The sequence below is a fragment of the Puma concolor genome, chromosome B4 (genome assembly GCF_028749965.1).
Source record: "Puma concolor isolate L17-30 chromosome B4, mPumCon1.1.hap2, whole genome shotgun sequence".
NCBI classification, from domain to species: Eukaryota; Metazoa; Chordata; class Mammalia; order Carnivora; family Felidae; genus Puma; species Puma concolor.
The window spans coordinates 77,958,850-77,984,024 of NC_141673.1; the positions used below are offsets into that span (position 1 = coordinate 77,958,850).

Genomic DNA, 25,175 nt, shown 5'->3' on the forward strand with positions numbered 1-25,175 from the left:
GGGAACCCGGACTTCTGTCACAGCCTTATTCTTGAGAGATTTACATAGGTGTCGGTAGGGAATGAGAGGTAGGAATCAGCATTGGATCTCCAATCCTGGCTGCAATAACATTTAAGTCTTTATAATTCATTTAAGGATGTATTTATTTACAAGATACAAATGCTTAATATTTAATAGGAATTAAAGTGCTTAATTTTACAATGTTTCCAATTCTATGCCTTTGTGACCAAATATACATATGTTACACAATATATACACTATATGCAAATATTTTACATTCATATAGCTAGAAAAGAATTACTTTTTGTGTATGCTTTTTTCACATTGGAGTTAACTCTAAAATTCTGATAACATACCTTTTCAAACTGACCAGTCAACAATTCAAAAACCCAGATAACACTTACTCAAAAATATCAGTCAATTGTCACTCACAAAATAAAATGCTAGTTTGGTTAAAAAAAAAAAGTTTTATATACAGATATGATTGCTAATGAATGGAGACCTCTCCCCCAAAGTGATACATTCCAATATCCACATAATATGTAATATATAATACAATTCTGTTATCATAATGGTCCCCACAGACTACTGTGTTTCTTTCCAAACCTGTGTATATATCACTCTATGTATTTGGTATTTACTTATTAAAATATGCTACAATGAGATTTCTTGATTTACGCTCTCACTAAATCTACCATAACAAATTTTAGGAAGAAGGATACCATCATGTAACCCTCAGTGACTCCAATGAGTTAAAAATTATCTTGTAGAAGCCATGTGCTAGTTCTGCCAAACGCTCAGTCCAAAAAGTAGAAAACCATGATTGACTTTAGAGGAATTTTTTACCTCATAAAACAGTGCAGAAAATGGCCCAATAGGATGAAAGTCTTTTAAGCCTAAAGAAAAAGGTAAGTAATAGAGAAAGACCTGGGGGCAACAGATCCTATCAGTATGCTATTACAAAGACTTCTACTTTATAGTTCATATCCCTACTGCACTTAAAGTATTTTTCTCTTGTCTTAACATACACTGCTCTGATCAGGAGATCAGCAGTCTCTTTCTGTCCACCTCTCTGTTCACTCTTGCTTATTTCAGTTCCTAATTTTTTATTCCTCTTTACTGTATCAGTAAAGAAAGCAAAGTTATCTGCTCATGAGAACATGATTACGGGGCATACAGAAGAATGAATTGTATTAAAAACCCATGTAAATAATTCATGTTAAGATATTTAAGTGAAGAGAACAATTTCTATAAAAATTTCATTCCTATGGAAAAACAGAATTGGAAATCAACAGTGTTTTTACATATATACATATATGCATAAATTCACAGAAAGGGTTTTAAAAGTAGATCTAGTGGTCTTTATATATCAGACTCATATTTTCTAAATCTGAAGAATCTATAGTAGGTAGTAATATGAAAATAAAAAGCAATTTGATTCTACTAAAATTGGATGAGAATGAAGAAGTAACACGATCCACTACAGGTGTCAATACAGTTCTATAGAATAAGAACTGGTTAGCCACAGTTTTTATATTAATACATTCTTGAAGAATACAAAATTGAAGAATGAAAACATTAAGACATTCTTGCCTTTTGAGTTAATTTTAGCTTATTAATACCATGTGCTTAATCTTAGACCCGCTAACACGAATATCATGTGATGTAAGAAATTTTAATCTTCTATTCTGCATTATAGCAAGGATACCTGCAAAAAAAATAAGACCTTTGTTCCTTAGAAGTTTATTTGCTCCTGTTGGTGCCCTTTCCTCTGGACATATCTAGTCCAGAAAGATAATAATTAGAGTTATCACAGACAATATTCTCAGCATAAGAACTTAAGGCTTTAAATATAATCAGAAGTGGGATCGAAAATTTGAAGGGAAAACAACCACCCTGTTTCCACAAAGTTGACAAGAGAAAGTAAAACATAACTGTGAACTCACAGAAGTATTTTTGATATACGGTTTTTAAAGGCATCAATGAGTCTTTAGCAACCCTGCAGCACTATGAAGCTTGTCGTTTTCTTTATATACTCATGACTACTACAAGTACTCTTTTAAAAAATCCAAATGTGTATCTATATATGGGACAGGGTATATTGAAAAGGTTTTTGTAAAAAGTTTAGTACTTTTTTAGGTTGGAGTATTTGTTTTTAATTGGGGTAGGTCACCTGGTGAAGGTAAGTACGCCAACCTGCATGTTATGTTAAACTACACGGAAAATGAAAGGACCTTGATGACGTAGTGCAGATGTGCTTAATTCTTTCACTATCCATACCCTTTGCAAAAGTAAAGATGCCCTTGACAGTTACTTGAATCCAAGGAATAATGCCCTCCCCTTCTCTTCCCTAGAAGTTATAGTATCATTTCTAGAAGTTAATTCTCTATCTCCTTGTGACTAGAGGCATTCGTATTAAAATTTCAGTATAAAAACATACCCTGAAGAATTTTATTGCTTGCATACATGATGGCATCGTAGATGCCATTATTACGAAAGTGGCTGGTGGCATTTTTCATTACCGAGTCCCACTTAAATCTGGAGAGAAGTCTGCACTACATTTTGTACTTAATATACCAAATGGGAGACTTTCAATAAAAGCGAAATTTAAGTTTAAAAAACTGGAATGTTTGTGGTGAGTAGCAGTTTTTATCGAAGAAGTACTTTTTAGGTTTGGAGGAAGGGCACTTTAAAGATGGCTTGGAAAGCACCAAATTAGGGAAGATAAAGAATAAAGCCTATATGGGATGTTGGTTTTAATAGGAAAGCAATTAATTGTTTTTTTATGTTCAATTTGTCATGGCTGCTCAGGGGTGTCAAAAACCAAGATGGAGATGGTTCTTGAAACCAATCACACTTTGAAGTCTTTTAGTTTAGTTGAGTGTTTACTAAATGCCTAAGAGTATGCCCTTGCCTTTCTCCAAGTAAAAGCATTAGTGATTCTTTAAGAGAAACAGGTAAGGCTGCTTCAGTGCTTCTCTTTGTGCTTGTCTAAAGAACACAGGGTGAAACATGAAAACGGTGACTGAATAATCAGAAATTCTCTTCTAGTACGAATATTTCTGATTTTTTTTAAATTAAAGATAATGTGGGGCGCCTGGGTGGCGCAGTCGGTTAAGCGTCCGACTTCAGCCAGGTCACGATCTCGCGGTCCCTGAGTTCGAGCCCCGCGTCGGGCTCTGGGCTGATGGCTCAGAGCCTGGAGCCTGTTTCTGATTCTGTGTCTCCCTGTCTCTCTGCCCCTCCCCCGTTCATGCTCTGTCTCTCTCTGTCCCAAAAAAATAAATAAACGTTAAAAAAAAAAAAAAATTAAAGATAATGTTAAGAGCATGATGATATTCTTTTTACAGGAGTGTTCTCTCAATAACCTAAATTAAATGACATTGATATTTACTCAGCCAAAACTTGAGTGTGTCCATATCACTCGATTTCCCAGGAGAAGAACTTACGGTAGGGAAAGTGTAGTCTGCTTGCTGTTCAAAAGAGTTTTCAAAACTAACTTGGCCCATAAATCTTCTAACTGGCCCTTATGTTTCCATTGCTCTGTCCACATTTATGAAAGTCATGTTTTACTGATAATCATTCTGCATTTTTATTGCTTCTCTTTTCTTCAGATTTAGAACACCAACACATCATCTATAGCTATAGTGTAACCTTCTCAAAAGCCACCCTGAACACATATGTTGTACATACATACCCACCCCAAGGTTGGCAGCTAGAAAAGAGAAGTAATGTAACATTTCTTTGAGTCTGTCCCTTATTTGATAGGGCCTAAGAAGCTACCTTTATCTCTTTCTGACTCCAAATATTTGGTTTAATGTTAATGATCGTGGCTGACTTTCCTTTTTATAGAGGAAGGCAATCTAACTGTGTCCGCCATAATCAGTTTACCTTCTTTTTTGGAGTGGGGAAAAAAGATACTTTAAATATTTCTTAAAACAGCAGGCCTGAATAAATGTGTGGCAGTCTCAAATTCTGAGTGAATCTATTCTACATTTAAGGTGTCATCCTCAAAGGCCAAATAGTGGGGTCATTCTTGTGGATTTCTAGCTGACTTAGGCATTTAAACATGATAATGTTTGGGGTATAACAGGCTATATGGGGGGAAAAATACTAATTTGAGAAAAAGATTAAGTTAAATAGTCAACCTAATGTGAGATTTTAGTCACAACCACAGTATGGTGAAGAGTAGCCTTTGTACAAGAAATCATGTTTGGACTATTAAAAATTCTCCAGAAGATGAGAAAAAGCACTCAGACTCTCTTCAATCATCTTGTACCTCCCCCAAACTTGCCATTAAAATATTGCTTTTCATTATTGTGTTTCTCCCTCCTCTTCCTCACTGAGGTGGTTAAAAGAGTTGAGCATAAACTTCCTCTAATATCTATCTCCCTGCACCTCAAACACAGGTGATCACGTGTGAATTTTGTTCCCCATCGGACAAAGGAATAGGCCCACATAGTTATCTGAAGTGTTAGTTATATAGTCCGCATTTGACCATACTTTAACAGTCTTATGGAAAAGAAAAACATTACAATCAATGTAGTTTCCCTATGTCCCAGTTCTGTATAGAGTCAGGTATCTTGTACAGTTTAGGTATCTGTGAAAATTTGTGCACATGCTGATATTAACTGCTGCAAAAATTGTGAGATTGTGAAAGATAAAATAATCTGTGTGACTTTGACCATCCCAGTGACCAAAGTGCACTTTATCTCAGAATAATCAAGACTGAAGCATTAATTACACCCTCATCATATATTTCAATAGGTATTATTAGCACCTTCAAAGAGAGGCACTGTTTTAAATAGGCACAGAACAAAAAAATAGTACTTTAAAAATACTGTTGGAACTAATATATCCCATGCCAAATAAATTACTGCTTTTTCTTATTATAAAAATATCAATACCTTAAGATGTCAATCAGTTAAACATAAATCACCAAAAACATTTCTTAAAGTTTAGAACACTGTTCAATTGCAAGATAAAACATGCTTTACATTTAAAAAATAAATTAGAGACAAATATGAACCTAAAGCTGAAGAGAAAGCATGTATAATATAATTATATTCATATTTAATACTATATACACATAATTGCTATATACTTGAGATATTTTATTCTTAGGAGTATTTCTACAAAAACAAGTATTATCTTTTCTTAATAAGTTGAAAGTTTGAACACCAACAATTTGTCCTTGTTGTTTTAAAAGAACATACATCATTTATGCAGCTTGAGCTTTATAAACTAAATTAAATAAGTTAATACAATAGCCTAAACTGTCCCTGTATTTATTTATTTATTTATTTATTTATTTATTTATTTATTTATTTATTTATTTATTTTTACCACGGATCTATTTTGGCAACATGGAGGTATATCTTTCAAACTGTTACAAGTCCTACCTGTGAAGGAGAAGACATTACAGGACCTTAAATGGAGGTGGCCTATTCTAACCTGATAGTGATAGAATCCACTGATAACATTTTCTTCAAGACAAAAGTACATATGCAAGGAATAGCTCATTAAAAAATGTTCCATTTTCACATTATTTCAAACTTTTACCGGTAGAATGGCTCTGCACATTAGTTTCACTATGAATACAGAAACATAGGAAAGTACTTCCCCAAAAGATGCATTTAAGAGCCTATATTTTTCAACATAAAGTGCTAAGAGATGAATGAGGAGGGCTGGGAATGTCTTGAGCTGTAAATCTTAGGACCTCCACACTGTGGATGGTCCTGAAGTTCAGCATTCTGATTTTTTCTTAGGTTCAGGATGATCATCCAAGGTGGTTGGATGCTTGTTGGGACCATCTGGTGTCTCACCTGTGACAGCTAAAAAGATGATTTTCAGCCACTTCTGTTTCAGTTCCTCACTGTCTGCGGCAAAGCTGTGCACAGACTTGGACTGGGTCAGTTTGAAACTGTGTGGCAGGTCTGCACTCCTTGGCATATCGTCCACAACGTAACCCAGGAGTGGAATGGTGGCCTGGGCTCGGACATCCTAAGGAAAGAACATGGTACATAGGAGCGTGAGATGTACTAGCTTGCTGTGCATGGGCCTGTGTGACCTGGCTCCCACTAAACCTCTTTTCCTACCACTGTTCTACACAGATGCGCCCTGTGAGCTCTCCGTGGACAGAGATGGGCATCCAGGACTTAGCATACTGCCTGCACGTGAGGCCACTGATAATGCTGGCTGAATGAATTAATGAATGAGAGCTGATACCTAAATCAGCTACGATTCACTGATCCTACACCCTCTCTCTGTGAAGGAGTCCATTCAACTCTTCATTCAGATGAAAAAGGGAAAAAAATAAGGTATTGTATAAAAGCTGCAAATGTTAATGATGATTTCATTACCAAACGCAGCTTTATTTGGTGATCCACTTATTCAGGCATCAATGTATTTATGGACAAAAAAAGTTATGGGAAAAACAATGGAACAGAAGACAATATATACCTTGGTATTTGTAGTCTATTTCTAAAATAAGGTTTTCCTAGCTCTTAATGCAGACATAGGGTAAAATACAACAGATGCGTTGAAGATTTTATATATTTCCAGGTGAATGCAGGTGTTTTTCAAGCACAACACAAGCCACAGTGTCTGGGGCTGCTCTGGTGAGAAGCTCAGCCTGCATGTCTGTTGTTCCCATAGATTTAGCTCACATCTATGCACACATGGTTCTCAAAAACTTGCTACTGGATAATGTTAATCCAAGGTTGATTTAAATTCCCCTTCCTCTCATATTCTTTTCTTTTTCAGGCATCCATCCATTCAGGAAAAAAAAACCCCAACTTATCATAATCATTTCCTGGCATTATAAAGGCTCCTTCTCCTCCTTGCTTCTCCCTCTGCTTCACCCCTTCTCTCATGCCCCCTCCTAATCCAACTCACCCTTTCTCAAACCACTGGAGAGGAATGAGAAGAAGGAAGGAGACAAATGAGGCACAAGGGGAAGAAATTATGGGCTATATTTTAAAAAGCAGCCTAAAAACTTTACAAATCAGTGTATATAAACTTGAATTTTAGTTACTCTTTTTCAATTGTAATGAAAGACAATGCAAGTGGTTGAACTCTCTTGTTCTATAGAGGATAGTAATGGAAAGATTTTGATTTCAGTGTCTATTCACCTCCTTTTGTACCCCAGGACCTCCATCCCCTCAGAAAAATGCAGTTTACATACCTGGGGAGCACCGTACATGTACAGCACAAGAGGGTCTTGTTTGGGGATCACACACCAAGCTTTTTGCCAAGGTTTTGACTTTTCCATATACTGAAGAAAGCTGCACACTATGCTGTTTCCAGACACTTCTGCTGATTCAATCTAAAAAATACAATGGAAGGAGAGTGAGAGAAAGAGAACACAAAATGAACTGGGTAGAGAGTAATTCACCTTATTGGAACATTCATAAAGTACAATATATTCATATAAAATGTCTCTCGGGGATGTCCAAAAAGGGCTCATCCCCAATTATTATTTAAATACTTATCTAGATCTTTTATGAACAAGGGAAAATATTTAAGTATTACCAGGCCTCAAATTTAAATAAAGTTAAACATTTATTGAATGCTTGCTATGCAGGCACTTTTCTTAGTTCACTACTTCATTTAATCTTCACCAACCCTAAGAAGATATCATTTGCATTCTCTCTGAGGTTCAGAGAGGAAATTACTTTCCCCAGGTCACACATTAGGAATTGGCATGCTAGAATTTGGATCTGGATCCAGAGCCTGAGCTTTTTTTTTTTTTTTTAAATTAATGTTTTAAAATGTTTATTGGAGAGAGACAGAGCATGAGCGGGAGAAGGGGCAGACAGAGAGGGAGACACAGAATCCAACCAAAGCAGGCTCCAGGCTCTGAGCTGTCAGCACAGAAACCAATGTGGGGCTCGAACACACAAACCGTGAGATCATGACCTGTGCCAAAGTCGGACACTAAACCGAATGAGCCACAGAAGTGCCCCTCAGAGACCGAACTTTTTTTTTCTTATTTTTAATTTTTTTTCTTAACGTTTATTTATTTTTGAGACAGAGAGAGACAGAGCATGAACGGGGGAGGGGCAGAGAGAGAGGGGGAGACACAGAATGGGAAGCAGGCTCCAGGCTCTGAGCCATCAGCCCAGAGCCGGATGTGGGGCTCGAACTCACAGACTGCTAGATCGTGACCTGAGTCGAAGTTGGACACTTAACCGACTGAGCCACCCAGGTGCCCCGAGCCTGAACTTTTAACCACAATGCTATACCAGCATCAATGATATAATAACGTGATAGCAAAAAGGTAAATACTGACCAGCAATCAGAATCCTGGAACCCGAGATAATTTAAAAGTTTTTAAAATTGTAGCCCTCAACAAGTACAAAAAGATCGAGATCATTACCATGCATATATTCAGACCACAATGCTATGAAAGTCGAAATCAACCACAAGAAAAAATTTGGAAAGGTAACAAATACTTGGAGACTAAAGAACATCCTACTAAAGAATGGATGGGCTAATCAAGAAGTTAAAGAAGAAATTAAAAAGTTCATGGAAGCCAATGAAAATGATAACACCACAACCCAAAACCTCTGGGACGCAGGAAAGGCAATCATAAGAGGAAAGTATATAGCAATCCAAGCCTTCCTAAAGAAGGAAGAAAGATCTCAGATATACAACCTAACATTACGCCTTAAAGAGCTGGAAAAAGAACAGCAAATAAAACCCAAAACTAGCAGAAGACAGGAAATAATAAAGATTAGAGCAGAAATTAATGCTATCGAAACCAAAAAAACAGTAGAACAGATCAATGAAACCAGAAGCTGGTTCTTTGAAAGAATTAACAAAATTGATAAACCACTAGCCAGTTTGATCAAAAAAGAAAAAGGAAAGGACCCAAATAAATAAAATCAAGAATAAAAGAGGAGAGATCACAACCAATACAGCAGAAATACAAAGAATAATAAGAGAATATATTATGAGCAATTATATGCCAATAAAATGGGCAACCTGAAAGAAATGGACAAATTCCTAGAAATATATACACTACCAAAATTGAAACAGGAAGAAATAGAAAATTTGAACAGACCCATAACCAGTAGGAAATCGAATTAGTAATCAAAAATCTCCCAAAAACCAAGAGTCCAGGGCCAGATGGCTTTCCAGGGGAATTCTACCAAACATTTAAGGAAGAGTTAACACCTGTTCTCTTGAAGCTGTTCCAAAAATTAGAAATGGAAGGAAAACTTCCAAACTCTTTCTATGAAGCCAGCATTACCTTGATTCCAAAACCAGACAGAGACCCCACTAAAAAGGACAACTATAGGCCAATTACCCTGATGAACATGGATGCAAAAATCTTCAACAAGATATTAGTCAACCAGATTCAACAATACATTAAAAGAATTATTCACTACGACCAAATGGGATTTATTCCTGGGATGCATGGCTGGTTCAATATCTACAAAACAATCAACGTGATTCATCACATCAATAAAAGAAAGGACAAGAACCATATGATCCTCTCAATAGATGCAGAGAAAGCATCTGACAAAACACAGCATCCTTTCTTGCTAAAAACCCTCAAGAAAGTAGGGATAGAAGGATCATACCTCAAGATCATAAAAACCATATACGAAAGACCCAATGCTAACATCATCCTCAATGGGGAAAAACTGAGAGCTTTCCCCCTAAGGTCAGGAACAAGACAGGGATGTCCACTCTCACCACTGTTATTCAACATAGGCTTGGAAGTCTTAGCCTCTGCAATCAGACAACACGAAGAAATAAAGGCATCCAGATCAGCCAGGAAGAGGTCAAACTTTCACTTTTCACAGAAGATAGGATACTCCATATGGAAAACCAAAAAGATTCCACCAAAAAACTGCAAAGTGGCAGGATATAAAATCAACGCACAGAAATCGGTTGCATTCCTATACACCAACAATGAAGCAACAGAAAGAGAAATCAAGGAATTGATCCCATTTACAATTGCACCAAAACCCATAAAATACATAGGAATAAATCTAACCAAAGAGGTGAAAAATCTATACACTGAAAACTATGGAAAGCTGATGAAAGAAATTGAAGAAGACACAAAAAAATGGAAAAAAATTCCATGCTCCTGGATAGGAAGAACAAATATTGTTAAAATGTCAATACTACCCAAAGCAATCTACGTATTCAACACAATCCCTTTCAAAATAACACCAGCATCTTCACAGAGCTAGAACAAATAATCCTAAAACTTGTATGGAACCAGAAAAGACCCCAAATAGCCAAAGTGATCTTGAAAAAGAAAACCAAAGCAGGAGGCATCACAATCCCGGACTTCAAGCTATACTACAAAGCTGTAACCTCAAGACAGTATGGTATTGGCACAAGAACAGACACTCAGATCAATGGAACAGAATAGAGAACCCAAAAATGGACCCACAAACGTATGGCCAACTAATCTTTGACAAAGCAGGAAAGAATATCCAATGGAATAAGTCTCTTTAGCAAGTGGTGCTGGGAAAACTGGACGGCGACATGCAGAAGAATGAACCTGAACCACTTTCTTACACCATACACAAAAATAAACTAAAATGGATGAAAGACGTAAATGTAAGACAGGAAGCCATCAAACTTCTCGAGGAGAAAGCAGGCAAAAACCTCTTTGATCTTGGCCGCAGCAACTTCTTACTCAACACGTCTCCAGAGGCAAGGGAAACAAAAGCAAAAATGAACTACTAGGACCTCATCAAAATAAAAAAAACTTCTGACAGCAAAGGAAACAATCAGCAAAACTAAAAGGCAACCGACAGAATGGGAGAAGATATCTGCAAACGACATATCAGATAAAGGGTTAGTATCGAAAATCTATAAAGAACTTATCCAACTCAACACCCAAAAAACAAATAATCCAGTGAAGAAATGGGCAAAAGACATGATTAGACACTTCTCCAAAGAAGACATCCAGATGGCCAACCGACACATTAAAAAATGCTCAACATTAATCATCATCAGGGAAATACAAATCAAAAAACAGAATGAGATACCACTTTTCACCTGTCAGAATGGCTAACATTAACAACTCAGGCAACAACACATGTTGGTGAGGATACAGAGAAAAAGGATCTCTTTTGCACTACTGGTGGGAATGCAAACTGGTGCAGCCACTCTGGAAAACAGTATGGAGGTTCCTCAAAAAATTAAAATAGAACTACCCTACGACCCAGCAATTGCACTGCTAGGCATTTATCCAAGGGATACAGGTATGCTGTTTCGAAGGGACACATGCACCCTCATGTTTATAGCAGCAGTATCGACAACAGCCAAAGAATGGAAAGAGCCGAATGTCCATGGATGGATGAATGTATAAAGAAGATGTGGTATATATACACAATGGAGTATTACTCAGCAATCAAAAAGAATGAAATCTTGCCATTTGCAAGTATGTGGATGGAACTGAAGGGTATTATGCTAAACGAAATTAGTTGGAGTAACACTAATATCATATGACTTCACTCATATGAGGACTTTAAGACACAGAACAGATGAACATAAGGGAAGAGAAGCAAAAATAATATAAAAACAGGGAGGGGGACAAAATGTAAGAGACTCTTAAATATGGAGAACAAACAGAGGGTTGCTAGAGGGATTATGGGAGGGGGGATGGGCTAAATGGGTAAGGGGCATTAAGGAATCTATTCCTGAAATCATTGTTGCACAATATGGTAACTAATTTGGATGTAAATTAAAAAAAAAAAGGTTCTAAAATTGCAACAACTCTTTGAAGACCCATTTATAGTTTTCTGCTTTGTCCCCTGATATATATATCACTGGCTAAAAAGGGAACAAAATCATTGACTAAATAGATTTTATTATACACATTATGGGAAGCAAGTGGTTTGCTTCTATTTTCAATTGCTCAAATCCTTAGGGTAGCACTACTCGGTGCCATCCACTGAACAGTGCCGGTTCACAAACTGCTCTGTTACCCATTCCAGACAAAGCACAGAAAGTAGGAATAAGCACTTAGAAACTTTTAGAGCAATTTGACTTTGTGATGACATGCAAGCAACATGATTGCGTATTTTACAAAAATATTGAGTTGTGTGGCTTGGAAATAAAACTCGCCCTTCATCATATATACCTTAAGGAGCACCAGCAGGCAAACTACAGCCCACCAGCCCACCACCTGTTTTTGTATGGCCTAAGAGCTAAGAATTTGTTTAGATTTTTTTGATTTTTATAGATAAAATTTAAAATCAATCTGATGACAGGGAACACTAACTTTGGACTCCAATGAAGTGAAATGTTATCTCCCCTACCTACAAAGAATTCCAAACTTATTGCCCTATGATAAAACACTATACTACATTATTATTGTATTTTGAATTTTGTCAGTAAAAATTTGTGAAAATGTTTTTTCTTTCTTATTATAGAAGTAATGTTTTCAGGTTTTCCTCTTGGCCTGCAAAGACTAAAATAGTTTCTCTGACCCTTTACAGGAAAAGTGTGTTGACTCTCGGTCTAAGGCACATAACACACTAGTTGGCAAGAAGCAAGTTTCAAAATGCATGTATGTGTGTGTACATGCACATACACATATCTTCTACTTATAGACCTCACATAATAGATTTATTTGATTAAATAAATAAAGGTTTTTCGAGAAAACTACCTAGAGATTTTTAATTCAGAGATACAACCTGAAACCCATCCCTTAAAACAAGTCATTGGACTCATTATATTATGCCAATTGCTGTGTTTAAAAGTCTTAAGGCTGTGTTCTTGGGAGCCAGTGAAACATGTCTTTCCACCTCCTCGCCAGGGAAAGCCCCATTTAGGTCTGTCTACAAGCAACACATATACCCTAGAAGAATTCAGAGTTAAACTTTTAGCTTTTCAGCCTTAAATGGACTCTGAAGTTTATGATTCTTTTTCACTTAACAGAAATGACCCTTGTATGCTTATACTGTATAGATGCTCAATAAACAGTCATTGATTTTTTTTTTTTAATATTCTTAAAATGTTTATTTATTTTTGAGAGAGAACATGAGCAGGAGATGGACAGAGAGAGAGGGAGACATAGAATCCAAAGCAGGCTCCAGGCTCTGAGCTGTCAGCACAGAGCCCAATGTGGGGCTCTAACTCACAGCCGTGAGATCATGACCTGAGCTGAAGTCAGATGCTTAACTGACGGAGCCACCCAGGTGCCCCAACTGTCACTGATCCCTAATAAAGCATGGAAATTCTTAGTAAACTATGTATGTCTATGACTTTAGATACATAGAATTATGGTCATGAGCCTATTCTTCACAGACTTTCCAGGATACCTTGAAATTTCTGCCACAAAGGCCTTATTATATAATTTATTCCTTATGTTAGTATCTTTGAGTGTGAAACTCATTTCAGGTACAAGCTGCATCATAGTGCCCAGGCTTGGGAGGTTCTGACTATTCTAAAAATATGAGTCACATTCACTTGCTAGATATTTTAATAATATTTCAAAGCAGTTACCAGATTACTGTCACTGGCTGCTAAATGACATTTTTAATACAATAAGCTGGAAGACGTTTTCAGGTAATAAAGTAATAATTTAATATGAATTTTAATAATTTCAGACAGTGGCTTTTGAAGCCAATATGATAAAATTACCAGGTAAACACTTTCCTATTAAAAAATACAGTGGAGGGGCACCTGGGTGACTTAGTCACTTAAGCATCCGACTTTGGCTTAGGTCACAATCTTGCAGTTCATGGGTTTGAGCCATGCATCTGGGCTCTGTGCTGACAGTGTGGAGCCTGCTTAGAGTTCTCTGTCTCTCCCTCTCTTTCTGCCCCTCCCCCAATCGCACATTATCTCTCTCTCTCAAAATAAATAAATAAACTTAAAAAAAAATACACTGTAATGTTGGGCATCAGAAGAGACAACAATTCATACTCTTAATATTTTATTATAGCTGCTTTCACAACATTAATGTATTTCACCCTCAAATGATGTTGACTAAACATAGCACTGACCCTCTTCTTTCTACACAACTGAATATGATCCCCAAATTAAGCAAGATGAGAGAAAAGTACGAATCTTGCTTCTTCTTCAAATTGAGAAATAATAAAATATGCTATTTGTATTCTTTAGGGCTAAAAAACAATTCTACATTTCTTGCATAAAAATTTCAGTTCTCCAATATTTAATATTCCATACCTCTAAAATTCCTTTTCTCTTCTTTTCTTCACTGTCCGTGAATCCACTTATTATTTGATAACAGTCTTTACAAACTTTGTTCAATTTTCCACCATCATACTCAAGTTGAGCTTTGTAATCAGAACACTTCCAACAAACCACCTTAAATTAAAAAAAAATGAAGAGTAAATAATCATACAGATTTAAGCAATAATCACTTCCAGTAATACTAAATGAGAAAGACTTAAATACTTAAGGCAATTTTTTACCGGACCAAGAATATCCCATGAACATTAGGAATATTTATCACGGTATTATAATGCTGTTGGTGATGAGCTCTGCTAGTTCATCCTTGTCTTCCTTGCTCTAAAGGTAGGAGACCTTTACCTTTCATATCTCTGGATGTTTCATCAATAAGCTCCCGAAATCAACTCAGGATCTTCCCTGCCTGAAGCTGTTTCCTGACTCCACCCCACCCCTCCAAACCTATTCCCTACTAGTGCTCCCTATCCTGGAAAACAGCACTGACATCCAACCAGTCATGGCAAGTCAGAAACCTAGGAGTCATCATCCTTGATATATACCTCTATTTCACCCCATACAGTCACCATATTATGAAGTCCTGATTTTATCTCCTAGATATTTTTTTTCGATTTGTCCATTTCTCTACATCTTCCTTCTAAGTGCAAGCTATTAATATCCTACTTTGGACTACTGCAATTTCACGACTGGTCCTTGTAGCATTCTTACCTGAGCGTTCTCTAGCCTCTGTTTTCACATCCGTCCAAGCTATTTTCCAAACAGCACCAGATGCTGTCTTAAAGATGCTAATCTGATAGGTTTCTCCTCTATTTAAAATCCTTAGTTTTCCCTTTGCTCTTGATAAAGAACAGATTCTTACCGATGGCCCACAATATCCCATATAATTGGCCCCTCTTACTCTCTGTATTATCCCCAATGACACTGGCTTCTTAAGAGCCCCTGAAGTGCTATACGCCTGTCCTCTCTCAACTCTGCTTCAGCGAGTTATCTCTTGCTCATCATTCAGATGTTGACTCAAATTTCACTTCCTCAAGGAAGACTCCTCCAACTTCCAGAATGAGGAACTGTTTCTTGTCACTATGCTACTGAAGTTCCCTTATTTTTCTTGATGTACTTATTAGTTTAAAAAAAATTTTTTTTAATGTTTATTTATTTTTGACAGAGAGAGACAGACAGACAGAGCATGAGCGGGGGAGGGGCAGAGAGGGAGGGAGACACAGAATCTGAAGCAGGCTCCAGGCTCTGAGCTATCAGCACAGAGTCCGACGCAGGGCTCGAGGTCATGACCTGATCTCACAGACCGCGAGATCATAATCTGAGCCGCAGTCGGACACTCAACCGACTGAGCCACCCAGGTGCCCCATTGATGTACTTATTAGTTTTTAATCATACACTTGTGTGATTATTTGGTGTTTGTAACACTCACTGGGCTGTAAGCTCTGTGAGGCATCATTCTTGTAGATTTTGCTCATAAGGCACACAATAAACTTAGAATGCCAATGAATGAATGAGTACAATGCAAATGCATTCCATTTCTTAGTCAATAGCATTTTTTTCCTAATTATTATAGGATAATTGTCAAAAAACACTTCCCAGTTTAAAAAATTATTTTCTTGGGGCAACTGGGTGCCTCCATCGGTTAACTGTCTGATTTCTGTTCAAGTCATGATCTCATGGTTCATAGGTTCAGGCCCCGCATTGGGCTCTGTGCTGACAGCTCAGAGCCTGGACCCTGCTTCAGATTCTGTGTCTCCCTCTCTCTCTGTCCCTCCCCACTCATGCTCTGTCTCTCAAAAATAAATAAACACGAAAAAAATATTTTCTTGGCTATAGCAACTTCTCACTAGAAATGTCTCCTGAGTCAAGGGAAACAAATGCAAAAATAAACTATTGGGACTTCATCAAAATAAAAACCTTCTGCACAGAGAAGGAAACAATCAACAAAATTAAAAGGTAACCTTCTGAATGGGAGAAGATATTTGCAAATGACATATATCAGATAAAAAGTTAGTATCCAAAATACACAAAGAACTTACAAAGCTCAACATCCAAAACATGAATAATCAGTTAAAAGATAGAAGACATGAATAGACACTTTTTCAAAGAAGACAGGTAACCAACAGACACATGAAAAGATGCTCAACATCACTCATCATTAGGGAAATACAAATCAAAACTACAATGAGATATCATTTCACACCTATCAGAATGGCTAAAATCAACAACACAAGAAACAACAGGTGTTGGTGAGGATGTGTGGAAAGGGGAACCCTCTTGGGCTGTTGATGGGAATGCAAACTGGTGCAGCCACTCCGGAAAGCAGTATGGAGGGTTCCTCAAAAAGTTAAAAATAGAACTACCCTATAATCCAGCAATTGTACTACTAGGTATTTACTCAAAAAATACTAATTCAAAGGGATACATGCACCCCAGTGTTTATTGCAGTGTTATCTACAACAGCCAAACTATGGAAACAGCCTAAGTATCCACTGACTGATGAATGAATGAAGAAGAGGTGATATATGTGTGTGTGTGTGTGTGTGTGTGTGTGTGTGTGTGTGTGTATATCAGTCATAATGCATACATACACACATGCAATGGAATATTCCTAGCCATAAAAAGAATGAAATCTTGCCATTTGCAACAATGCAGATGGAGCTACAGAATATTATACTAAGCAAAGTATATCAGAGAAAGACAAATACCATATGATTTCACTTATATATGGAATTTAAGAAACAAAATAAGCATAGGGGTAAAAAAGAGAGACGGAGAGGCAGACCAAGAAACAGATTCTTAACTAGAGAGAACAAACTGATAGTTACTAGAGGAGAGGTGGGTAAGAGGATGGGTTAAATAGATGATGGGGATTAAAGACTGCACTTGTTACATGGAAGTGTTGAATCACGATTTTGTACACCTGAAACTGATATTACACTGTCTGTTAAACTGGAATTTAAATGAAAACATAAAACACACACACACACACACACTTAAAAAAAAGCATCTTCTTGCTTCAAAAAGCATATTTCCTCCCAATTATAGTGGACAAACTATTTAAAACTATATAAATATTAGTAAAACTTTTAGTTTGGGTTCACAGCATATACAATTCATGATAGAAAAAAAAACTATTCATTGTTGGGGTGCCTGGGTGGCTCAGTTGGTTGAGCGACCAACTCTTGATTTCAGCTCAGGTCGTATTCCCAGGGTCGTAGGGATTGAGCGCCATGCTGGGCTCCATGCTGACTGTGGAGCCTGCTTGGGATTCTTTGTCTCTCTGTCTGCCTCCCCTGCTCATGTTCTCTTTCTAAAATGAAAATTTTTAAAAATTTAAAAAAACTCAATTCATTGTTTTCTCATAATTGCAATGAAATTACTCTAAGAGTTAGAATTAAACATGCCTGCATCTGCATATTCATATTAGCTACTCTCTTATTTATTTCCAACTCATATCATAGTATTTTGGTAATCCACATTCAAACACGTTTGTTTGAACACAAGGAAGTGTGTCAGTCAATACCCAAAATCATTTCAAGCAAACTCAATGACAGATTAAAAAGTCTTACCCTGAGGGGAAAGTTTGCTATCAAATTGAACTTTGATCGCAGAACTGTTTCACTGAGAAAACTTAGGAGGAAAGCAGAAGAATAAATCTGCAGTAAAAGACCAATCTAAATGAATGATCAATAAGAAGTGTTGCACTTCAGCATACTAATAATATGTTAAATCATGGCACCACAATGCCTGCCCTTCTGTTTACTTGTTGCTTTTTAGAAGAAAGTATATAATCTTCAACTTGGTACACAAGGCCATCAAAAACCTGCTGTTCTCTCTCCCCTGCTTCATTTCATGCTTTGTTCCTCCCTCACTCTTTTCATATGAAATAGCTCAAATTGCTGAAAACCTGTCACCAGCCCCCTCTGGCCTGAGTTATTGAGTTTTGCGTGCCCCTTTTACATGTATAACCATAAACCTCTAATGGGCACAGAAGTCCACACATGTTCCTCTGGGAGGCTCACTTCCCTGCCCAGAGACAACTGTATCATACTGAACCCTCTCTCGAATCTCCCTCATCCCTCTTCTCCCTCTTTTTTCAGCTGATGACTCTTCCTCATACTTCAATGACAAAATTTCCTACCACAAAATCAAAAACACACCCACATTTGCACCCATCATTTCCTTTTTCCTTTCTGTTATAATGGAGGGAAGTTTTCCTCTCCCATCAAAAGCCTGAACTTCCATTTATGCTGTATGTTCCAACTCTTGTTTTCTCAGAGACATCAACTCCTTTGGTTATTATTTACCTATTTAACTATTATTTACCCATTTAACTATTTCTTATGCCCCAGTTCCTCTTACTCATTAGGCTCCAGCCCCATTACCTCTGGCATCCCAATAGCAGACCCAACTTTCTCCTATCTCAGTTCTTCTGACATACAGAGCCACTGAACGCCTTTCCCACCCCCCTTGCCATGGTTAGCTCTTTCTCACCTTTTAGGCACCAGCTTACATATCTGTGCCTCAGAGAGGTTTTCATTTTTCTAAGTAAAATTGGTTCCAAGTCTTCCTCTGTTAACATCATTCTCTATTCTAACTTCTTGATTGCCTTCTTGGTGTCTTTGTAGTAATTTAAAATGCTTATTTGTCCATTTACTTGACTTTGGTTATTTTCTCCATTAGAATGTAAACTAGGTGAAACTGGCTATCATTTTGCTTACCATTTTTTCTCCATGATCCAGCACAGTGTTCTGCACATAGCTGTCATCAAAATAAGTTTATCAATTAAGTAATTTATTTAATTGAATGATTTTTTTTTTTTTTGCCTTTCCAAACTTGATGCTTTTACAACACTTATATAGTTACTAGCAGCCTTCATGACCATTAAGAAATCTCACTTACATGTCCACATGCTCGACAATGATGTCTTCTCCTTGTCAGTGCATTGAAAGACTCCTTGCATTTCATACACATCGTTACTTCATTATCTCGGATCCATCTTGGAGCTCTTTTCCCTAGCTCAGCAGTCTAAAAAAGAAAGAGAGTCAATTTTAATAGAAAACACTGTCATTTCCATCTATTTTTTTACTTATTTATTAAAAAGCACTTCAACAACATTGCTTATATCATGCTCTGAAACTCAAGACCCAGGAAAAGAAATAAAAGGTACAAAGAATTTTAAGCAGCACAAAAAGGCACTCGCTATTGTATTCATGGAAGGAAAAATGAGATTCTGTCTAGCCAGTTCTGCAACTGCAAAGAGAAAAGAACTTAAAGAATTTAATTCAACTTACAGAAACCTCTGAGTGCATGTCATTATCCTTTGCAATTGCATTTCTGAAGGTTTCATGCCTCTGATGGAAAGCATCAGTGGTCTCCTGAAGCGCCTAAAATATAAATGAGATTCAAAGCACACATTAAAATATCACTTACAAATTAATGAAAATGCCTTATCAAACAAATATCTATGATGTGAAAATGACCTTAAGAATTAACTGACCTTGTTCTTATGACATTGATGTATGTATACGCTACAATATGTACATGTTTGTGTACACAAAGGTTACCAAAAAACAAAAACAAAAACGAAAATAGAAATCCAGTTTACCTTGATCCATTCTTCTTTGTCTTGCTCAGAACTAAAACAAAACAGAATATAAATGAATATAAGTGAATGCAGAAAACATTAATGAGTTATAACTTGTGAATAAGAATAAAACTATGCTTTGATGTTGTTTCAACTTTCTGGAAAATTCAGGGATGTCCAGGAAGAAGTTTCAACAAAAATTAAACAGAATCTTTGGCAAGTGAACAAACAAATTCTTAAACAAAATTATGGTACACATAATTTTTGAGTGGGAGAGTTAAGTTTAACTTCCATTAATATACTGCCCTGATGTTATTTTTAATAACCATCATCTAGCTGAACATATTAGGTAACGTAGATGTAGTTATACCAGATATACAACTAGTCTTCCAATTCACCTTTAAGAAAACACACGAGATTTTCAAAGGCTACTAGTCACAGTTCATCTTAGAAAACATTACATGTATCCTCTAGAATCTAAAATATCTTTGTAAAGGTCTTAGGGAGCTATTTAATATTTCCTCTGATAAATAATTTTGCTAGAAAGTTTTAGGCAATACTGTACTTAACCTATTACAGATAAAGCAAAACAAAATTTTTAGATGCTTGTAGGAAGGAAGTTTCACAGATTAATGGACTCCAGTACTTAATAATTTTCTGTTGGGAAAAAGAAAATTCCTTGACTATAATCAAATCTTCTATTTTCCTATTGAGGCAAATTCTCTTTATTTCATCTCCCTTGCAGGTAGCTTACACAGCTGGCTGCTGTCACAGAATGTGTTAGAAAAGTCCTCATTAGTAGACTCTGGCCTGAGCTAGATCTTCAAGTTGGGGGATTTTGAAGAATGTCAAAAGAGTGGGGCTCCATTTGTTTGCATGTGTTTGCTAGGCTAGGCCTGAGTTTGAGTTCCAGCCCGAATGTCACATGCCTCGCTCCTACAGGTGTCACATATAAATGAGTCTAGCAGGAGCTTGGCTCTTGTGACATCATCCATCTTTCTAGCAAATTTATTCTTGAGCATCATGATGTGCCAAGAATGCAGCTAGAATCCGTGCTTGTCAAATGGAAGATTCTGCTTATTGTTCACCTGGGGATCCTTGGACCAAGACTCTTACCGGGGAAGGCTTCAATCTTGCTCCTCAAAAAAGACTGCTCCCTACTGCAGTGGCCTGCGTGGATAAAATTATTTCTACTGCCTTGTAATCATAGTTATTTCCTAGCTGCTCTCAGCCTTTTAAATGCAAAGAAACTTGATAAGTCTTTAATGCTTTTTGTTTTACTTTCTCAGTCATGGCAGATTTTTTACTCCTCTAACTTACTTATTACTATGTTTTAACATACATTTAGTAACATAAAACCATGAAATAAAAACTATGTAAGACCGAATACTTTATATTCTTTTAAATATGGAAGAGGAAGTAGAATGTAAGAGGTTTTTTTTTTTTCCCTTCTTTTTTTTTTTTTTGGTCACTGTGGAAAAATCTTTATTTTAAGAAAAAAATTTAGTTAACAAAAAAGTTTAACAAGTTTCACTTAACAAAATACACCCAAAAGGAAATCACAGTACAAAGAAAGTTTCAAGTCAAGGCCTCACCAATTCCTATGGTATTAGTAATGTGTCTCAATTTTCAAAACTAACTTATTTTTAAAAGTTTAAACTTAACCTAAAAGATTTTAAATAAAAGTAAACTAGAATGAACAAACATGAGAAATGTTCCTCTTTAATTAGGGATCTAGCACCTTGAGTTTTCCAAAAAAGTATGTCTCCCCAATGTGTTCACAGTGATGTGGTATAAAAGATCCATTTAATGTACTCAAAACTAATTTCACTCAGATAACATCATTCTGAAGTACACTACCAAATGTTAATTGAGAAAAGCTGAAAATAGTTTTAGTTTACTCAAAGCACATGCTAGAAGAAAGCTTGTATGACAAAACACTGAAGAGGTAATTTTTTAATCCAGATTTCACAAACTCATGGTGCAAAATGGGTCCCACAGCTTCTGTAGGAGGTCAGTCTTAAGGCCGACTCATTCTGCAAGAAAAGCAGAATCCTTTTTCCCCCCAGTTGGTTTCAGAAGTGAATTATCTATAAATATGTCCAAACATACATCCAATTTTGGGCTCCGTGCAATCTCTGTAACACTCTGATGTTCTGAGACTTTCAATGTTTGTCTCTATTCTTGAAAGAATCATAGACTGGATGAAAAGTAATCACTTAATTTGGATCTTTGATTCACCATGTAATCATAGATATAAGTGCAGCAATGCGATTAGGGGAAGAGGAAATTTAAGGAAACATGACCGTGTTTTCAATACCAGTTGAAATGTATCCAATACTGCATACTGGAACTCTACAAAGTGATTACTGCCTGTACTTAACAAAATTCCTCATGAATCAGCCCCATCCTCAAGAGAAAAGAGCCCACTTGCTAATGGAAGGCTGGAGTTCCCATTTAGACAATCCCTGAAACCTTGATAATCTCTCTTCTGCTGTTTAGACATGTCTCAGGTTTGCAGATTTGGAAGTGTGCTGGTATTTAAGAGCAGCAGCATTTCATTCTTCTGCAAGAAAACTTCTGCACTGAAAACTTGCACTTATGCACTTCTGCACTGAAAACTTCTCTGAGGGTCAGAACTACTGATAAGTCCTCCCCGTTGCCAGAACCAGTCACTCAGTGAGTCAGGCTCTGAGTGAGGATTCAGGTCAGGAACCTCCAAGCACAGCAAAATACCTTCTTCCCTTGGGTTTGAATGGCTGGGGCCCAAATCCCACCATAAAGTCGGAAAACCATGGCATTCAAAGCCAAGTCCTCTATACTTTTAATTCATGCTTGAAATGCCACCTTCTAATCCTCAGAGCAGTCCCCTAGCAGTTCCCTAAGTAATGCCAGGTTCAGGAGAGATTCGCTGTGGGAAACCAAAGTACTGGCTGGCTATTTCTTCAAATTTTCCCAGCCTGCTGGATCTCCCCTAACTGTAAGATCACCAATTCCCTGATTCCCTGGGCAGATTCCTGCCAGAATGAATTATTCTCTTTTGAAAGTCTGAACTTCAAGCTTTTATGGTTACTAAGTACAAGTATCCAGGATGAATTCATATGAGCTTCAGAACTACACTATAGGTACAACAGAACAAAAAGGAACAGAAGTGCTCTATGAGTCTCCAGATCCTGGGGTATCAGAACCATCAGAGTGAGAATTGGTACTTAACCCTCTGATCTGTGACCTTCTGAAGGTTCTCAATTTTCACCATGACATAGGTCTTTGTAGGATAAATGGATGACAGACTTCTAAGGCAGATATTTCAAAATCTGACAGTATGCTGTTTCCCAGAGGTTCACACGTCAGGTAGCTATGATCCATTGTAGTGGTTCTCATTGTTTTTTCCCCTCTAAACATGGTTAGGTTAGAGACATGGATGCTAGAACTCTAGCCTTCTTTCCAATTCAATAAAGCATGCAAAAAAGAATCACCCCTTCCAGAATTCCTGGTTTCTAGAGGCCACGATGGCTCTAAATGGCCCCCTTCATGTATCCTCCACCGTGGCAGGAGAATCATTACCTTTTTTTTTTAAAATTTTTTTTTTTTTCAACGTTTATTTATTTTGGGGACAGAGAGAGACAGAGCATGAACAGGGGAGGGGCAGAGAGAGAGGGAGACACAGAATCAGAAACAGGCTCCAGGCTCCGAGCCATCAGCTCAGAGCCCGACGCGGGGCTCGAACTCACGGACCGCGAGATCGTGACCTGGCTGAAGTCGGACGCTTAACCGACTGCGCCACCCAGGCGCCCCCGAATCATTACCTTTTCTACCCTGCCTCTTCTGAATATTCTCTCCATCAAAGTCCAACAAGTCCCACAAATGCAGAGACACTGAAGGACTGACAGTTGATGCTTCAACTTTAGCATGGAATAATAAGCATCAATAAACACTGTGCACCCAAAAGAAGGGCGGAGGGAGGAAGTGTTAGGGGAGAACCTTTTCCTACAAGTCTCAAAACCCTGGCTTGAATGCAACAACTTCATTCTCTGAGCACCCTGTAAATCTGAAGAGGCAAAGTAACTTACTGAATTTTTACCATCTCGAAACCACTATCCTAGGCACTACGGAGGAATCAAAAGGGAAGACATCATTCTTGCCTTTTAAGAGCTTCTACTACTTCTCTTATGTCTAACCAGATTCCCAGAGGTCTATAGTATTCACTTGGGAAAGATCCTCAGAATTATTCTGTCCTACAACTCCTTCCAATGCTTGTAGAAAGCTGTGTGAATGAATCTCTCACCTGGCTTGTAGCTCCAGTGTTCTCTCTTTTCCAGATACCTGGAAAGTGTGTGGATACTCTTCATTGTGGGTCTCTACAATTTTCATTCCATCGATGCCAACCCTGGTTCGAACTGTGAATTTAGAGCCCACCAAGCTGAATCTTGGTACACAATACAGCAACATGTTGTTGAACTGCAAGGAGACAGAACACACATCAACAAGAAAACAAAGAAGAAAGAGGAAAGTGACCAATACGAAAAGTAGCCCTAGGCAAAAATTCCAAGGAATTTCTAGGGAATATCATACTTTCTATGTGAGCAAAATTATTGAAATACTATATTGAGATTTTAGGCCTATGTCAAAATTACCCTATTTTAAAATTTATAACATATTTCTCTTTATTGGTTCATAATAATTAATTATTAATGTTCTTATTTTGAGAGAGGGGAAGGAGCAGAGGGAGAGAGGGAGAGAGGGAGAGAGGGAGAGAGGGAGAGAGAGAGAGAGAGAGAGAGAGAGAGAGAATCCCCAGCAGGCTTCACACTGTCAGTGCAGAGCCTGACGTGAGGCTTGATCTCACAAATTGCAAGATCATGACCTGAGCCAAAATCTAGAGTTGGACGCTTAACCAACTGAGCCACTGGGTGCCCTTCATAGTTTATTGATATTTAAGTAAATCAATCATCATTTGTACTATTAAGAAAATTAGTTCAATTAAATTCAGCAATAATTTATTAAAGACTTTCCACATACCAGGACCTGAAATTCTCAACCACATAAGTTGAAGCCCTTAGGCATCAAAATTTCTAATTGCTGTGTCTTACAAAGCAAGTCTACAATAGTTATTAGAGAAAAAGAGTAATTTTTAGCAGTTATTTTTGTGTGTTTAATATTAGGTTAAAAAAACCCCAAATTATTACTTTAGAACATGTGGGGTTAGCACACTAAGCCCTACATAAAAATCTAAGTTACTGTTTTATATTGGCCCACATCTTAAGGATTTGTCATGTATGAATAGAGAAGTCACCTATTTTGGCAAAAAGTTTTTAAAGATCTTCTTTACCAGATCTGCTTTTAAAATGAAGGACCTTCTGGGTACCTGGGTGGCTTAGTCAGTTAAGCGTCCAACTTT

General features: G+C 37.2%; 1 protein-coding gene and 1 long non-coding RNA gene across 14 annotated transcripts in view; both read right to left on the reverse strand.

The window, feature by feature from the left end:
- The window catches only part of FGD4 (FYVE, RhoGEF and PH domain containing 4), a 243,681-nt gene that overhangs the window by 26,879 nt on the left and 191,627 nt on the right, over positions 1 to 25,175 (reverse strand). For 11 of the 13 annotated variants that reach the window (XM_086713684.1, XM_086713679.1, XM_086713682.1 and 8 more), the window contains 7 exons: positions 24,063 to 24,235; positions 19,799 to 19,829; positions 19,485 to 19,577; positions 19,093 to 19,218; positions 14,170 to 14,310; positions 7,187 to 7,327; positions 4,741 to 6,003 (listed from right to left, as the gene is read on the reverse strand). In XM_086713684.1, the coding sequence (XP_086569810.1) occupies positions 5,746 to 6,003; positions 7,187 to 7,327; positions 14,170 to 14,310; positions 19,093 to 19,218; positions 19,485 to 19,577; positions 19,799 to 19,829; positions 24,063 to 24,235 (963 nt within the window). In that variant the 3' untranslated portion in view covers positions 4,741 to 5,745. Of the gene's footprint in view, positions 1 to 4,740; positions 6,004 to 7,186; positions 7,328 to 14,169; positions 14,311 to 19,092; positions 19,219 to 19,484; positions 19,578 to 19,798; positions 19,830 to 24,062; positions 24,236 to 25,175 lie in introns of those variants that run through there. The other 2 variants (XM_086713673.1, XM_086713675.1) reach the window with 1 other exon arrangement.
- LOC147579231 (uncharacterized) lies at positions 21,250 to 24,056 on the reverse strand. Its single transcript, XR_015253677.1, has 2 exons — positions 23,584 to 24,056; positions 21,250 to 23,341 (listed from the first exon to the last, which is right to left on the reverse strand). It is a non-coding gene; the product is annotated as an uncharacterized LOC147579231 (long non-coding RNA).